General features: G+C 44.3%; 1 protein-coding gene across 1 annotated transcript in view; it reads left to right on the top strand.

Annotated features, from left to right (window-relative positions):
• Positions 1-12,738, top strand: part of LOC135911901 (5'-3' exonuclease PLD3-like) — a 355,720-nt gene that overhangs the window by 72,656 nt on the left and 270,326 nt on the right. Inside the window, exon 2 of the mRNA XM_070526974.1 lies at positions 4,937-5,048. Coding sequence (XP_070383075.1) covers positions 4,937-5,048 — 112 coding nt within the window. The remainder of the gene's footprint in view (positions 1-4,936; positions 5,049-12,738) is intronic.

Raw genomic sequence — 12,738 nt, 5'->3', positions numbered from 1 at the left:
GGCGAAACTTTTGTTACGCGTCTATGCATAAATGCTAGAAAACTTCTGCAGCATGTTTTGCACCATAGCGATGACTTGTCTGGCCGGCAAATGAGCAACATTCGGAACCCCTCCTACTACGCCACTCATGTGATCCGCGCGACCACGAGTAACACAAACTCCTGGATCGGTGCCCAGTTTTCATTATTCCCCCTCCGGTATTAGTTCATTGCACATTTGCGCAGTCTCCAGGGTCAGCTAACTTCACTAGACAGAGAGCCCCTCAAGCAGACGCGCCAAACATCGGGAAAGAGAGCACAGTATGCTTCACTTTAAGGAAGATGTCTGTTCGAAAGCGTAAGTTTGTTGCACTGACAATATATAGCTAGCGTTCGTCGTTTCACTGCGGAATTTCGTGTAGAGTGGGACTAGCAGCCGCCATATTTTAAGAAGTAGTACAGACGGGGGGACATATAAGCCGACTAATTATACATGTCCAGGAATTTTAGACATGGTCCCTGTGGCTTTCTGTCGAACTTCAGCACAGTGGACCAGCGTAACTTTATTGCAGCATATTCAAGAAATGTTTGAAAACGTAGTCCGAGTTCCAACAACTTTCAGGTAGCATTGTCGAGAGAGTACGCCCTTTTATTAAAAGGGAAATTCACCGCACTTAGTCGGAACAACATTGCGGCGGTACAGTGTAGCAGAGTTAGAGTCACGATAAGAAACACTGCTTTAACGTAGAAGGTAAGTTGCCAATAAGTGCCGTAAATAGGCACTTCATTATAAGGATGTGCCTTGTCGACATTGCCAAATGAAGGGTGTTGAAACTGAATGGTCCTTTGAGATATTTCTCTTCCCACGGAGATACGCCGGTGTACTGCAGTCAAGGTCAACAGGTGGCCGCAGGGGCAATGTCCGATGTTCCTTGCTGTGTCACCGCTGTGCTGAGCATATTAGCTATTCGGGAAGTCCAGCAGCAGCAACAACAACCGTTGTCCTCAAATTCTGGGAGGGTTCACCTTGGAAACGTCGCTTTAAACTGAAATTGATGCTCAAGGTAGGCAATACTAACACTCAGAGGACGACTACGGCGTCTCTTATACTGTAGCTCACGTGTTGACTTGGGAAGTTAGAGGAGGTGTCCCAAGTTCATTCTTTCATATGAAAGCCAAGTTTCTCTTTTTATTTTCTTAGATAATCGCATTATAGAGTTGAACTGTATAGAAAATGAAAAGTCGCAGGTAGCGCTTAGTTAGCTTGCAGAGAAAAGCTATTTGCTTATTGCCGAAGAATCACTCGACAAATTCCTCACACAGGAGCACCCATAGCAAGCTACATGGATGTTATTTGCAACCTCATTGTTGCAAATTATTTACGTCTAAGATGTTGATGTACTATGCACTTGAGCTGCGTGGTTCCCGTGAGGATCACAATGACTCAGATGGGGGGAAATATGGGCGAGCAAAGAACTAAATGAAATGGCAATAACACACACATTGATGATGAGCAGAAGAGTTAAATTGATTATAATGGTGACGATGATTATGATCTGTGTTTTACTTTCCATTCGTATGATCTGGCCCCTGTCAGTCATCAGCTACCTCCACGACAAAGACGCAATGCCAAGTAGTTTGATGAGACTGACTTGCTTAACCTGCAACGCATATGAAATATTTTGAGCGTCGTCAAGGAAGTTCTGTAAGACAACGGTTAGTGGTGCTGTCAAACAATGTAGTTGCCATAAACGATATGCTTAGAGAACTCTGCGCTTTGTGTAGAAGCAACAGCAGGCCCAGTAAGCTCTCTGATCACGGTCGACACTGTCAGTGGGGCGCGCTTTTGGATAACACGCTTGTCTTACTTAGGTTTAAATCAAAATCAAATACATTCGTATTTGGGGTACTACGCGTGCAAAAAAAAAGAAGGCATTAACTACATCAGCACTACTTCTTTTCCTATCACACAGAAATAAACTGAATATCGAGGTCGGAGGATGAGTATCGCGCATGCGCAGTGCAAAGGTACAACGCACCTGTACCGCGCGTGTTGTCGCTTGAGTACAGCCTTTTGCGAAGTAAATTTTAATGGCAGTACAGCGTTTGTTGTCCCTACGTGCCTTCTCTGCATCCCGTTTCTATCGCGCCGGTAAAATTATTCGGGAACATTCACGCTCTTATCCCACGGGATACTAGCGATAGAGCCGGCGGGCGTTGTGTACTTCCTGGTGGCAGTTCGGAGCTAGCTCTATTTTTTGTCTCCTCTCTGGGATTAATTCTCTGATCAATAATACTAATACTAATAATAATAATAATAATAATAATAATAATAATAATAATAATAATAATAATAATAATAATAATAATAATAATAATAATAATAATAATTGCGCCTAAATTGGGCTTATTTCGGAATCCCCACACCGGCAAGTTCCACGAAAATTTCACCGCTCAGGTGCAGCGTCGTGTCGCGGGTGTAGGGCGTTTACCCGGACAGCCATTCTAATCGTCAAGCGTGTTCATACGCAAATTATCTTGTCTAACTTCTCGTCAACATTGCAGGTAGGACGCAATTGTTCTATAAAGACATTTGCGTGCACTTCTCGAGTCTGTGTGTATTACTGCACATGAGTGCGTGCGCTTGTGCGTGTGTGCGTGGGGGGGGGGAGGCTTACCGGAAGCGCGAAGCGCGCTTCCGGTATCGTTTATACTAACTCGACAAAAGAACCTTTTTCCGCAGGTCAACGAAGGGAAAAAAAAAGAAGTGATGTCAGCACTGTACCGAAGCTAATTTATGACGCAAGATGACCCCAGCGGCCGCAGGAATGTGCGGAGTAATCCCGCCGGTAATCCTTCACGTATACGTGGGACGCGAGTAATCCACTTCATTATTGGGCGCAACAGATCGTTCTTTTTATTTTTCCTTGTTTTTTTTTCACCGGAAAGCGGGTGCTTTCGCGCTGTACTTGGGTTCACCATAGCGGACATGAACTTTTCATCGTCGACGGGTTACATAATCCCATCCTAAAACAAAAAGTACAAAAATATGATGAACGACAACTGATTCGTTTGAAAAATTGCCTTCTTCTTGCTCATCTTCTTCTTTCGTTCATTCTCCTGTTTCTTTTTTTTTTCTTAAGAACAGGAGCTTTAAATATAGACGGGATATTCTCGGCTCGACTTTGCTGGAGTGTTTATAATCGGCTGATTTCTATCTTTGTTTTCTTGTTAAATCTGGGCAGAGGAGGAGGCAATAAGTAGAAATACAGACATATGAGAATTCAAAATGAGAGAAGTTACAACTTGAGGTTATCGCCCGGGGGTTCGTCGGTAATTTATGGCAAATCCTCGACTATCGTTCGATTTCTTGATATTTCAAGCGTCTGACCACCTCTTACGTTTTCAGGCATTTCCTTGTCTGGTTTAAGCAGGTTTGTTTGGCTTGTCTTCTCTCATGCTGTTTTTTTTAATCATTTTTCCCCTCCTGCGTAGTTGGGCCATCCCATTTTAGTTTGTTTAATTTATTTTTCATTTTTTTCTCTTCTCCCCTCTTGCAGGCGTATCTTGTCCATTAATCATCTTGAAATGCTCTGACTACAGGTTTTGAGTGAAGCTATTGTAACACGCTGGATACACCAGACAAGGACTAGAAAGCACAACTACTAAAACATTGGCTTGTTTTCACTTCGTCGTCCAACATGTCCTGTGTCCTTTCATGGTATTTCGTTTACTTAAAAATTCTACTCTGCGTATTACTGGAGGAACAAAGGACAACTTGCCCTATTTCCCGCTTCATTCAACATCGTTTGTCTATTATCAGTTCTCTCAACGTCCTGTGTGATTTTATCGGTTTTTTGCAGAATGTTAAATTCAGAAAAAAGAGAGAAAACTCAACTTCATGTTATAAAGGACATTTCAACCTAGACGCTGTCACTGGAAATACCGCCGCAATGCATTCCTCTTACTGCACATTCAGGGCATCCGGGCAAATTCCAAGCCCGCAAGTACCATGTGACAACTCACAAGGACCTGAAACGCAACTCTAAACGTGAGAGCGTTGAAAAAAGAACGAAACAAAGTAGACCTCACGAAAGCCTATAAGGTAGCTATGTTTTTGTAGCCCGTTTCTGGTCTCCGGTCCCGTTCCCGTCATTATGTTCAGTGCTCCCGAAAAGACCAGCCCAATTTCGCTTACACCACTCTGCAATTCATACGATAGCATTCTGGTTCTGAACGGAGCGAAGTATTTGCGGGAGTCGCGAAAAATGCCAAGAGTAACCTTTATTCGAAACAATTTTCGTAAGCGGTGAGCCAACGTAAGTCGTGGAAGCGACGTTCACCCCTGTAGAAACCATATTTCAGCGATTTACTTGCAGCGCTGCTTGCTGGCCTCTTAGAATGTTCGGTTCAGGTTGCAGGAAACTAACGTTTCTCGAAGGTTTTGGCCGCCGCGCCTCGTATAGGTTTGTGGGGCTTTTTTTGCGAACGCTTGCAAATCGTGAGCTGAATCTGCCTGCTCGACGACTCTCAGCTTACTCGCCGAGTGGAATGTTTAAAGCCGTGTCCGCGATATCCTAACTAAATAAGAAGTATAAAAATTGCCATCCTTATTGTACTTGAAGCCTCCGACAACTTTTCGCGAAAATTTCGCGCACAAATATGCAGCCTCACTGGTCCTATGTGTAGGGGCAATCGCCCATGGCAAATCTAGCAGTCTACTTCGCTCTTCAAGTAGGTTACAGTCACAAAGTTCACGTCTCATGTAGCCTTCTTTTTTTTCTTGATGCGTACTTTCTTTTTAACTTTAACCAAACCGCTGTGAAAATTTCGACGAGGCATTATCTTGCCGATCCAGCAGTATTTCAGATATAGCTCGCTCACGAACATAAAGATGTGTTAGCATGACAAACACTATCACTGAAGTCCTCTAAAGAAACAGTGTATCACCACTGCAGGATTACAACAGACACTACAGATGAAGCTGAGAACTCCTCGACAAAAGCTGGAATGGAAAATGGCCGTTGTAGCGTCTGGAGGCCGGAAAACGGAAGATCGTCAAAAGCGGACGTAAGCATACAATATTCAAATTGAGATTAACAAGACAAGGTAGAGTTTGGCACTGCGAAGGACAGATAAACGGGTTTCGGTCAGGGTTACAGAATGGGTTTGCTAAGCGAAGCGGGAGCGCACACTCAAAGGCTTCAAGCGAATTTCGTGGTGCGTCGAGATTTGGAAGCCTGCACGCATAGGACACAATCGGCGGACGCAGCCTAAGAGTAATATAAAGTCGCAGGTGTGTGTGTTCGCCCCAGCCGTTATAATTATTATGGTAACAATGACGATACGCTGCAAGTGTACTGAAGCAACATACGTTCACACCGCAACATTTATTTAAACTTGTTTGAACGAAGTTTGAGCTCGAGTGTACTGAGAAATTGTCCTTGCGCATTCTCTTTCTGTCACTTTATTTTTAGAGAAACAAATTAACTAACATTCCAACTATTACGAACAGCATCTGTTCCCCATTAAATTAGAGAAATTATCGATGACACGCCCTGGGCAGCCAATCGGATAGCTCGCCCAACTGACGTCATCAGAGAAATTTACGTCAAATGATTAGGGGCGGCTGAAAATTCAGCCGAGCGATGTACTGCGATCAGCAGCGATGTACTTTTTTAAAACCTTGTAATAATTACGCGCTTTACTCGGAGCACTTAGATGCGTCAATTAGTGATCAGAAGGACCTACTCAGTACTTTTGTACAAAATCGTCAAAATCGTTTCAGGGCACTTTAAAGTGTTCGATGTTATTTAAAAGCACCCTGTATATGAAAAGCCATTCTGCTCCCTACAAATTTCATCAATTCAGGCTTTTTGCTAAATTTTCCGCCTATTTAAATAGTGAACTGGGCGCCTATTTCTTAGGTGCAATACGATAAAATGATCATATCAATATTGCGTGCTTCTTAGTCGGTAAGCAACCGGATCGCGCGCTATTTGCGTAATCGGGGGAACTCTTTTCATGTATGTCTTTGGGCACTGGAGGCAACTCTTTCTTAGATAGCAAGGAAATATTCACTCCAGGTGACAGCGCCCGTAAATACACGTGCCTTACTTCGCGCAAGAGCCACACTTTGCTATCTCCGTCAACCCTCCAGTTTCAAATGAAACTACAACTTTTTTTTTCTATTTTTTTTTACACAGTGGCTCAACTGTACTTGCGTCACGAGTCACAATGCATTTCATGAGCGAGAGAGCCAGTTAACTGTTCGCATAAAGTTTTCACCCTCAACCACTTGTTTGTACGCTGTTACGGCTTCATTCTAAGCTGACTCAGCATTATCCATTGATCACAGTTGGGCGCAGGAAAGTGACTGGCGTCTATAAAAGACTCGAGCACCACTTTTCATAGATTTGTTGAGACGAACCTACAATTTGGAAGAAAAAGGCATAGAAGGCGTAAGTTATCCTTTTCTTGCTTCTCTCTAACTTTTCGACAAGGGAATCTTTCTCCGGCGTTGCTTTGTGACGTTGAAAGAGTGGCTTCAAGACGCTAATAGAAAGAAAGAAACTAGCGCTCAACTATCGAATATTAGTTTGTAGTGCGATCTCTAGGTCCCGTCTATAAAACCTGCACCGCCATGTTTTTTTCTTCATTCCTGCGCTCAATAATTGCTAGGCTTGTTGTAAAAGAATCAATGAACAACGATGTAAACGAAGAAAGGCAGTAACAGCAAGACCCAGTTACAAAAATAAAGCTTTAATAAAGCGGTACTTTTAATATTATAGTTACCGTGAAGCTTGCGCTAAAGATTACCCCCACTAAAGCGCACTTGTACCAACCACTAGTCTTTCGAAAGATCGCAAGGATAGAAAAATGGAACCAAGCAAAAAAAGAAGAAAAAGGAAGTATAGGCGTGGGCGGTAATTGCTTTGATGGTCGTCTCGCGAATGTGGTTCGATATAGTTGAAGCGTTCCCTGTTATTATTGCCTCCAAATTCAGAGCGATCCAAAAATGGGCCGCCTCTGCCTCGCCTTTTTACGGCTTCTGGAGAACGTCTTGATCTGCTAGCGAAACATGGCAGCACAGAAAATAAGAGCACGCAAATGCCAAGGCCCAACCGAAGCGGCCTCTACAGGGGCAAATAGCGCGAAGGCGCCAAGGTCACACAAGAAGCACAGCCTGTCTCGGCAAAACCAAGATGGTAGTAAAAGCGCCCCGGTCTTAAGGTTACCAGCGGCTTCGAGCCGTATGAGCTTGAGTGAGCGTCCGCACGGAGTCGCTCGTGTTGTACGTAAGCAACTGCAGTCGTGCGAGCAGACGTATACGATGCCAACGCAGTAGTGCTACGTTTCGTCTGCTTCGGTCAGGGCGCCACGGTAGCACCATCTCGAAGGTCATGAATTATGCAGACGAGAGAGGCGCGAGTTGTTGGGGGTGATATTCATCCCCGATCCTGAGTGAATATGCACGTGGAGCTCGCTGGCTTCTTCGAGGGCGTCAGAAGGTAGCGGAAAGTACGAGTACCTACCGTTTCTTTTTATTTTCCTCTGCTTTGTTACTAATATTTTTTTATCTCTCCTACATTAAGCCTACCAATTCCGTTAGAGGCATCTGGCAAAAAAAGAGAAAGAATCTTTGCGGAGTGCACTTATATACCCGCCCTCCCCTAGAAGAAAGAACGGGAGGGGTCTTTACGATTGCTTTGTGCATATTTACATAAAACCCTGCGTGAATGATACCAACCATGTTTAAATACGTAAGGCTTTCTATGCCTACCCAACGAGAAACCTGTCCATCCCGGCCATGGCGGCCGCATTTAGATGGAGGCGAAATGCGAAAGCACCCGTGTATTTAGATTTAGGTGCACGTTAGAGAACCCCAGGAGGTCTAAATTTCCGGAGTCCTCCACTGCGGCGTGCTTCATAATCAGAAAGTGGCTTCGGCACGTAAAACCCCATAATGATGATGGTGAGAAACCTGCCCATCGTGTAAGACGAATGCAATGGCTCATACTCCTGCAAGCAGGCAAATTCATTTACGTCAACCATGCAACACACAGAACAGCGCATGCGTTTGAATAAACAACGAGCTCTAACAAGCATCGGGACCATCAATGAAGCATTGCGTAATGTAGAAGGGTCGAATCAAGTTTGATCATGTTCATGTTCGTGGTTTTTTATTGCTTTTTGAATGACAAATAAACTGAATCGGAAACTGAAACTGATAAGATTGATAGCGACACCGGGTTGCATGGACGTGAGCGAGTGTCGCACCGCAGCACTTCGAGTCGCCGCTGTGCTGTCGCATTTGTCGTTATGGCGCCAAGAATGGCGCTGTCGCTTAATGAAAAAGAACGCAAAAGCAGGACTGCAGATTAATGTGCACAGAATGAATGAAGGTGCCTGTGACTTCTGTGTGTGTGTGATCTCGTACACCTGATCATTTTTATATGTACCCAACTCATAGCAACACTTCAAAATTATGTAAAATGCCTCTGTGGCATCATCATTGTACATAACCATTTTGTGCACTGTATATGTCAACATCATTTTACATAACGTGAGAATTAGTTTCGGTGTAACGTTGTGTTGCGTGGGTGTATGTGGTTATGTGTTAGTGAGTGAGGACCCGGGCACTTCTTTGAAAACGTGCCGTGTATACAGTGCTTCGCACTTTGTATATGTGATCGTCCTGGTGGAATTGTGCCGTGACTGTGACTAAGTGTTCGTATCGTATCTTGTTGAATAAACGTTTTTCTAAACACAAAACGGGAAAGCGGGAATGCAGAGTGTCAGCGTCAATACAGGTTACGCCAGAAACAAGTCAACGACTCTGCGCAGACCAGGGAGCTACAGCAAGAGACGTACGAGCGCAACCAACAACAAGAAAGACGCCATGCCGCTGCCGCCCGACATAGAAGTTGCAGGAAAGGCCGCAACGCCGAACAAGCGCGGGAAATACAAGCGTGCAATAGCCAGCGTCACTGGCGACAAATTGCCGAAACCAGACGCCACAGAGAACAACACTGCATATCCCCCTCAGCAAAAGTAGTGGTCGCTTGGCCGCAGCTTCGCCAAATTAAGCCTAATTCACCTATATTAACATCAAATATCGTGAGTTCGACGCCCACCAAAGGTCCAGGCCTCTAGTGCCTTAATGAGCCCTATCTTAATTACCTATGGCTTATTAACTTCATCTTAGTTAACGCCATCAGCCGGGGGTTTGAGTACCGCAATGAGCCCTATCTTATTCAGACCCGCCTTCTCATGCTCGCTAACTAACATGATTAGCGAATGACCGATGACGATTGATAAGTGCATATAGTGGTTAGGTCAAGTTCCATAAGATTGATTATGACACCGGCCTGCGTGGAGATGAGCAAATTTGCGCAATGCTTACGCATACTTATACATTTACCAGAGGAGGTTTCGTGTGAATCTTCTTGTTATTAGAGTTTCTTGCGCTCCTCTGAACTAGTTCTCCTGGTCATATAACCAAAAAAGCACGTCCAGAATTGCACAACGGATTGCTTTAATACGGCGCAGACTAGTGAACCTCTAACCTGGCTTCACTGGGAGTGTAGTGTTGTTGATACTTCAAAAGAGTTGCAAGCAGTTTTTCTTTTCTTTTCCTTTTCTATTGAATAAATCAACGTTCCTTGATCTGGAGAACACTTCCAGTGCCTTTTGATCCCCTCGGACGACTATTCAAGCGTTGAGAGTGTCCACTGACGAAAAATGGACTAATAAATCAGGACAAGTTGCTCATATTCTCAGCAGCTCGATATTTTGTAGCAGAAGGCAATGGACGGTATCGCCATTATGCAAGGTGTGCGATGACCTTAGTCCCATTTTATGCACGTGCTCACGCTCTTTGGTCTTGCGACCTATGCTGAAGTCCGCTTTAAATTTACATAGCGGCTTGTGTGAGTTGCGCCGTGAATTAGACCTTAGAGCGCCAGACTCCCAATCTCGTTTCCTATGAATTACGATAACTAAGTGGAACATCCTTGCAAGTATGTTCCACTGAATTGGCAGAACCCTTGTGGAACGAGTTACGATATTCCATTTAGTGAAACGTTTGTGGAACTATATTAAGGGTTATACGCATTTTCGTGTGTGCAAATATTCGAAACGTTTGAATAATGAATCAAATGTTGTCCTACTCGATTTCGTCCTCCAATCGAACAGTCTTTATTCGATTGTGTATTCGAATCGAATATTACCTATTTTAATATACAAAATTTTTTTTGCATAATTTTCGAATATTTTTCTAAGGCTTCTTGATGCGCTGGTTGGTTCTCATTCAAAGTGAACGAGTAGCACCGCGAACTGAGAAGACGAGAAGGCAAGACAGGCATGCACTGACATTTAACTATAGATTCGGTACCTTAGCGTATGAATTAGATATCATACACATTACATGTGAAATCGAATAAACAGATAAAACAATCCCGTGCCCGTGTTGGTCGCATAAGTAGAACCGCTTATTCAACCAAACATCATCATCAACATCATCATCAGCCTGGTTACGCCCACTGCAGGGCAAATGCCTCTCCCATACTTTTCCAACTACCCCGGTCATGTACTAATTGTGGCCATGTCGTCACTGTAAACTTCTTAATCTCATCCGCCCACCTAACTTTCTGCCATCCCCTGCTACGCTTCCCTTCCCTTGGAATCCATTCCGTAACCCTTAATGACCATCGGTTATCTTCCCTCATTACGTGTCCTGCCCATGCCCATTTCTTTTTCTTGATTTCAACTCAGATGTCAATAACTCGCGTTTGTTCCCTCACCCAATCTGTTCTTTTCTTATCCAAACATGCACACCAAGAAATATTTTCTGTTTCTTTTCAAGTCAGGGACAACATGCTTACACATGCGTCATCCAATTTATCCTTCATTGCTGCTTCTACTGTTTATCTATTCATCTTGTGAGATGAGGCACTGGCCAACACGTATTGGCGAACACGTGGCAGGCATCCACTATCTTGGCAATATATTCCCAAATGCCTGAAGAAAGTTGGGTTCACACAGCGCATGTGTGTTTAACCATCTCGTCCACGCCAGTCGGCGCTATTATTTGTTCGTTAGGAATAGTTGACTTCGTCGACTGCACACAATTCAAAGTGAAATTGAAGCGTAGTTTCGTTTATTCCGTTACCAGAACACATTACCAAGCAGAGCACACTGCATCGCTAAGGCAGACTTTCCGGCTAAGCGCGAATATTATTTTGAAAGAGGCAGAGAGAGATAGCAAAGAGTAAAAAGGCAGGGAGGTCAGCAAGACGAGCGTCCGCTTTGCTACTCTACACTGGGGATGAGGTAAAGGGGAAATAAAAAGAAGAGGAGCGATCAAAAATTCCTGTAGGCTATAGATAGTTTCATAGGGCGAGGAGGAAAAGGCGCGCAGCGAGCCTTTCAAGCCAGAGAGTCTCTGGCTTGGGCGATCCGGCCCGGCACTGCTTGAAAGTATTGCTGTCGCGTGCTGCGGAAAGATTTCGAGATGTTTTAGATCGTACTTTGTGAAATTTACGCCATGTCCGTTCATATAAGGTCGTCAGAGAAGCCTTTCGGTGCATCGGTAACTACAGTAGGCGAAAATATGTATTGGGGGCGCAAAAATGTGACGCGCTTTATCAGCCGCGGTGTACGCAAATCATCAGTCGCGGTGTGTGTATGTGTTGGGAACTATCTTGCTCATATCGATCTTAATTCAACAAAGAAAATCAGTGTCTCTGTATTACCAGGATTAAATGGTAAATCAGCTCACTGTTCGATCGATTGGCGTAGGGAGTAAAACATAAGAGGGCATGCTCGTGCACGGCCAACCTAAGGCAACCAGGAAACATCTAAGCGGCAGGCGCTGTCAAATATTTGTGATGCACCGGCATCGTTCTCGCGCATCTCAAGTCTAGTAGGCTTGAAATTACTAGGTCTACGCTAGCCTTCCTGCATGAGGCCGATGGCGCTCCTCAACACAGCGATCACTGCGGTTGATGAACCAGCACGATACATATGTAAGTTGTGCGCTTCGGCATTGCCTTTTTGGCATGTATACAGCCATAATACATGAGAGGGATCCCGTAAAAAGAATGCGATGCCTATTTTTGAGGACAAAATTTCCGTAATGCGTGTGAGTGCGTCGTAGAGAACGGAACGAACACAAGCGAAAAAAAAATCGGTTATCATCCTCTTTCTCAAAAAAGCAAGAGAAAATGGGCTAATGCCGCAATACAACCTCGCATAGTCACGCCGCACAACGTTTATAGATATATAACCGCTGATGCTGTATGCTTGGACCACGCGGTATATAGAACAAAGATATCTGTAATCCAGCACCTGCCACTACTTAGGGTGCTCACGCGGTTCATAAACAGTCCCTTTGCTGGACAAGCTCAATTCAGACTGTAAAATAGGCTGTTTTTACTTGCCAAAACTATGTAATTCAGGGGCGGAAACGTACCTCATCCATCGAACCTAGCAGTCACGCAATGTAATCTCGCAATATAATCAGTTTGAACGCTTGTCAAAATATAACAGCGCAGCTCCTATCATAGCACAACGGTACCCACGCTGCTACGATCGTCGCGTATGTTTCATGGCCCCTAAACCGCAGCTTAGAAATAAAGGATAATACTGCAATAAGGTCGCATTAGTGAATGGAACATACAGAAATACACAATTGATCTCCGGGGCTGATTGTAGGCTCAAGTATGCGTGCACACATCGCGCTGCGTGTTCCGTCCAC

Source organism: Dermacentor albipictus, chromosome 10 (assembly GCF_038994185.2).
Source record: "Dermacentor albipictus isolate Rhodes 1998 colony chromosome 10, USDA_Dalb.pri_finalv2, whole genome shotgun sequence".
NCBI lineage: Eukaryota > Metazoa > Arthropoda > Arachnida > Ixodida > Ixodidae > Dermacentor > Dermacentor albipictus.
Note: the sequence above shows the minus strand (reverse complement) of the source record. Positions and strands in the feature narration are given on the sequence as shown.